Raw genomic sequence first — 5,464 nt, 5'->3', positions numbered from 1 at the left:
GGCGCCTTGTGTCTTGCAGGAGAACGGCCGTTGCACCACCAAGCTGGAGAGCATGGGCTTCCGCGTCGGGCAGGGGCTGATCGAAAGGTGAGTCCCCGCCGCTGCCGCCGCCTCGCAGCTCCCTGCTCTCGGGGCCGGCGGGCCTTGCTCGTCCTCGGGGGTTTTTCCCTGCGTCTGCCTGGCGAGGGCCCAACGCCCCCTCCTTCCCGGCCTGCTGGGGCCAGGAGCGGTCGCCCGCTCGGTGGGTGGAGAGCTGCTCGCTGCTTTGGGTGGACGGAGGGTTGTGCTGCCGACGTGTTCCTTTTACTGTACGTTCTGGCATCCTGTCTTTTGGCGTCTCATTCTTGCGGGGACCTGTGTTTGAATGCCACAGGGCGGTTTTGGAGTGTGTATTTTCCCGGTGCTTTCCCTCATGAAAACTGAGTCGGGGTATATGGTGACTTTTAATACTTATAATCCTTTCTAATTGCACTTTTTGTAGACCTACTTTTGCATGTTTCCTACTTCTGGTACGTTTCATGATTTTCTTCTCTTTTTAATTTCTTTCTTAAACATAATTTTATGATTGGCTACTCTATTTCGTTTTTCTAAAGCACTCGTAGTCCTTGGAACTTTGCGGCCGAGCGCGTTGCCTCCTTGTTTTCCCAGGCCACTTGGGGATGCACAACGACTTGCTGCACATCCAACTTCAGCGCCCTCGTTCTGAGGTCGCGTGGAGGCTCTCCAGCTTCTGCAGCCGTGCTTTCGTTGAACAAAGTGGTGCTTTAGTGCCAGATAAAGACCCTCAAGGAGGATAAAGGGAGAGAATTCTGAAATAAGCAAGAGAGGTCCTTTTTTGGGAAATGGGAACAAGTTTTACATGTTTGTTCCCATGTGTTAGTACTTGTTTTGCTTATTTGAAGGACTCCTTCCAAGCAGTAGTATAGGTGTGAGCTTTTTGTTTATCTTCTATTTAGACACTTAGTTGAAGATAAAACTGATGGAGTGCTTTGCATCTTTCTGTACTTCAGCTGTCTTTAATAACCATATAATTAAAACCATTTATTCTGCTGTCATGTTGCAGGTATTAAGATAACGCTGTGTTGCTCTTAAGTTAAAATACTTGATGAACGCACAGTGATGCTAGAATGATACTGTACAATGGTTGGAAAGCTAATTTCTATAACAGCCTCAAAAATAATGTTGAATAGTACCATTTTTTTGTATTTTCTTTTTCTGTTTAATCGGTCAGGTTGTGTGTACCTGCATTATTGATATGTTTCTTACTTATCTCTCAGGTTTACAAAAGATACTGCCAGGTTCAAGGATGAATTAGATATTATGAAGTTCATTTGCAAAGATTTTTGGACAACTGTATTCAAAAAACAAATAGATAACCTAAGGACTAATCATCAGGTACTAATGCTGTAGAATAAGATTTAACTTACAAAATCAGTAACAGTTTTGAGTTACTAGCGCATTTTTTGTTTTTCTTGGTCTAGAATTAATTACCTGATAAGAAACCCAAAATGTTCTTTATTTGTTTTGCTTAAAAAGCAGGTTTTTAAGGTTCATGTTAGCATGTAGCTTCAGAATACAATTTAATAATTGCTTGTGATGTCTTTATTGCCACCCTATTTGAAAAGACTAAATGCTTTGAATTTCATATGCACTGTTGCAGAGTTACAAACTGACAGGACAGTAACGGTTACAGTTGATTAACACTTAAACAGGAACTTTTAAATGTATCTCCCAATAAATTTTAGTAGAAAACTAGTGTGAGAAAGTGATATTGCTGTCTTAATGTCTATTTAAATAGAATGGCTGCCTTGAAGTAATTTTTTTATTTTTAAGAATATTTACAGTTTTCAGCAGTTGAGACACTTAATTGCACTCTACTGAACACTTGTGTAAGAAACAGCTGAAAAACTTCCCAGGTTTGCACGTTGGTGACACTGCGTTGTATCTATGTCCTTTCCTATATCAACAGCCACAGTTCTTAAAGCAAGATCAAAATAATTTAAGGAGTCATTTTACTAGAGTAAAAAATGTTTTTCCTTTTGAATGACTCTGTTTTCTTATGGCCATTTTCCTGTTGTATCAAAGCAGGAGCACGAGAATTTGTACAAGGATTGTGCCAAATAAAATAGGTTTTATTTTTCAGTGAGCTGTTTATCAAGTAACAACTTTAACAGATAATAATTACCTTCGAAATCCGTTTTTGAATTCAAAGAAAGCTGCAGTATTGAGCTCAGGTCTCAACTGTATATGCAGCCTTAATTTAATTTCAAGGGTTATGAAGTTCCAAAGTAGCACAGTCATTAGCAAAGAAATTAACATGACAAAGGTAGATTAAGCTATACTGTGTTCATACTTAATTTATTAAAATGCATACTGTGGCTCAAAATTGTAATGTAGAAAACACTAGACTTTTAATTTGATCATCTGCTGGGTATTATTGCCTGTATTGCTATTAAAGAAGATAATTCTCACTGAATTTTAGAATAAGAATAGTGAATTGCATACCAAATGAAGATTAAGATTTGAATGTAAAAGTCAGCATGCATTTGATATGTTAACAAAGACCTTCTAATATGGAACTATTGTTTCTGAGCACTGGGAGGACTCTTCCAAAAAGAAAGTAAATAAACATTTTTTAGGGTTAACTGATCATACTATTATCTAGGGGTTTTGTTGTAAACTCACAATTAAGTATCTTTTGTTTTGATATTTCATGTAAGCAAATAATACAGTTTAAACTTAAATCACATATGCTTTAGTCTAAAATTTCATTTTTCAACCTGAACATTTGTATTGTATCTACAAATTAAATCCCTTCACATAAAACGTTGATTACATGCTACTGCATATTCAACTAAAAAAATTTCTTTTTTTTCTTTTAAACAGGGTATTTATGTCCTTCAAGACAACAAATTTCGTCTCTTGACACAAATGTCTGCAGGAAAGCAGTATTTAGAACATGCACCAAAGGTACCCTTCAGTTTTATCCTTGGGATCTACCAGTTTGATTTGAATTATCTTGATCTATTAATAATAACTTTAAATTTTGTAATTGAATGGATACAAACTGTTCAAAAGGGCAGCTAAAGTTCAGTCTTCAAAACCTGTACTTTTTAGAAACGCATCTTGTTTCGAAACAGTGGATTTGATTTATGGTTCAAGAAATGGTCGTAGTTGTCGTGAAACTTGCTGTTGTCATGTTTGAGTTACTTGACGGTAGGAGCCGGTCTGCCACTATCACACAAATTCTTTCTTTCTCTTTGAAAAGCATGTGCTTTCAGAAGCCTTTTTTAAAATTTCCAAAACACATTTGGAAGATGCTATTTGTTACCTAGAACAAGCTTCTGAGATTATATGAACATTCAGAAAGATCTTCCACCAATTAAAAATAGTTTTCAGTGTAGACGCTGAGTTAGGGTAATAGTTGAGGTAAGTAAAATCAGTGCCTCTGCAGAACCTCTTATAAAGCACTTTGGTTCAGGTGGATGGAAGAAATGGGGCATTCAGTTCCATTTTATGGTTTCTTAATTCTTAATCTTCTTAGTCATTGCAGTTGCAGGCTACTGTCCCTGTGACTTTTTTTTTTGGGTGTTTGGTGAGATGTTTCTTCTGTTCTGCAACATACATTCTAAATATCTGCAGGCCCTTGTGTTCTAAGGTGCGGCCTGTGCAAGAATGCTGTCTTTGACTGTTTCTCCTTCATTGACGTTTAATACCAGTTGCTAATTTCAGCCAAGTCTTGGGAATAATTGTTTTAAGGATATTAAGTTCCTACAGGTTTAATGAAAATAGAAACAAGTGACTCAAGATAGTGCCTCTAACAAGAGAAATCTGTATTGTGAGCTCCGCCGTACCAAATATCGGAGCTTTCATCTATTGGAGACGTGACAAAGTCTCTCAAGCACGCTAACAAAACCTCCATAGTTTTATATTGTCCAAGTGTTAAGTCTTGTTCTTGAGTACTTAGTTTCAATCTTTAGCAACAAGCTTCACCCTTGACGCTTATTTAAAGTGCAACTTTATATTTAGTATTTAGCATTTACCTGTGGACTAATCAGAGGAGGCCTATCGAATTTGGGAATAAAGAGTATTGTAACAGCTGAAGTTTCATCAATGCCTGCATGTAAGTAGTTCTCGGAGCGTTCAATTATTAGCTCACTTGGTAACTTTCCTTACTGACTTCATCACTGTAGAAGCATTTATCAAGGTGGGATTAGTCTGAAGCTGCTGAGCCATAGGAGCCAGTACGAACTTCAGGATATGGCTTGTCACTAAATGCTTCAGTGTTTAGAAAATACTGACAGAGGGTGAACCTCCATGATACTGAGTGGAAAGCAAAACTAAAAAGTTGTATTTACATTTGGAAGCATCAAATGCATAAGGATGTACGTCCAGAATGCTATTTGAACCAGCGAAGATAAAACCAACTCGATAAGTGCTCTTTCTCTACAGAAGTCATTAAGAAAGTTAGTAAGTGAAGTCCATTGTAACTACCCAAGCTGCTTAAGGGGGATTTAAAAATTTCCACAGACTTTGCACAAATCTTAAATTTAGCTGACAAAACTGTTGTGATGTGGGACATGGATCAACTTAAAGAAAAAAAGAAAAGAAAGGAAAAACTGTTCAGCTGGAGTTAAATTTAAATGCTAAATTTAAATAATGGCTAGATTTTTCACAAACCGTAAGATTGAGATGTTCCTTACTATTTCTTTTAACAAAATGATTACAAGAAAATAATTACTTGGAAAAATAACTCTAACGGTGATACTTTGATCTGACTTTGCTTTTTCTTTGCAGGTAAATTTCAGGTGATGATACAGAAGATGTAGAGCACATTCAAATCTGGGTATCTACCTTAAAAATCCTTTGTGTGTGGATTCAGTATCTTGGTTCAGCTTTGTATGTAGCTTGTAAATTATAGCGGTGTGCAGCACAATTCCAAAATGTATAATAAATGTTCATCAAAATAACTTAACACTATCCTTGTATCTTGGTATGAAATTTATTCTATACCAAGGTATTAATGTCCACATGGTAAAAATTGTCTACTCAAAAGTTTTCAGCAAAATTATTTCAATTACCGAAACAGCACATATGGAAGACCGGAGGCACGTTTTGAAATCAGAGTAAAAGCCTGACCGAGACTAAATTGGGATAAGAAACTAATGTGTTTTGTGTTACCTAACATAAATGGCCAACTGCTGCCTTTCCCTATTCACTCTGAACTGTGAGACAGCAATTGCTTTTATATTATTCTGAGGAAGCCATTAGCACATGAACCAACAGCCTTCATTAACGGTGTTCAGTGGAGGCTTAGCTCCTTTGTAGGAATGATGTGGGGCAGTAGAAAAGAGAACTTATTTCTACATAGTTAAACAGTTTCTCCTAGCTCCCTAAAATTAGCAGCTGTTTTTTGCGTCAGAATAATTTTACAGCTAAGGTCATCTATACTGGTGAAAGAAGG

The 5,464-nt window shown here is 37.1% G+C and overlaps 1 protein-coding gene across 1 annotated transcript; it reads left to right on the top strand.

The window, feature by feature from the left end:
- Positions 1–4: 4 nt before the first annotated feature.
- TRAPPC6B (trafficking protein particle complex 6B) lies at positions 5–4,975 on the top strand (the record flags this gene model as incomplete). The annotated part of the gene is made up of 5 exons (XM_009319469.1): positions 5–87; positions 1,278–1,395; positions 2,887–2,970; positions 4,030–4,123; positions 4,798–4,975. Coding segments are annotated over 5 exons (411 nt in total), but the record flags the coding sequence as incomplete, so codon positions are not given.
- Between the last annotated feature and the right edge of the window lie 489 nt (positions 4,976–5,464).

Source organism: Pygoscelis adeliae, unplaced genomic scaffold (assembly GCF_000699105.1).
Source record: "Pygoscelis adeliae isolate BGI_AS28 unplaced genomic scaffold, ASM69910v1 Scaffold71, whole genome shotgun sequence".
In the NCBI taxonomy this organism is placed as follows: Eukaryota; Metazoa; Chordata; class Aves; order Sphenisciformes; family Spheniscidae; genus Pygoscelis; species Pygoscelis adeliae.
This window is presented reverse-complemented; position numbering and strand designations above follow the sequence as displayed.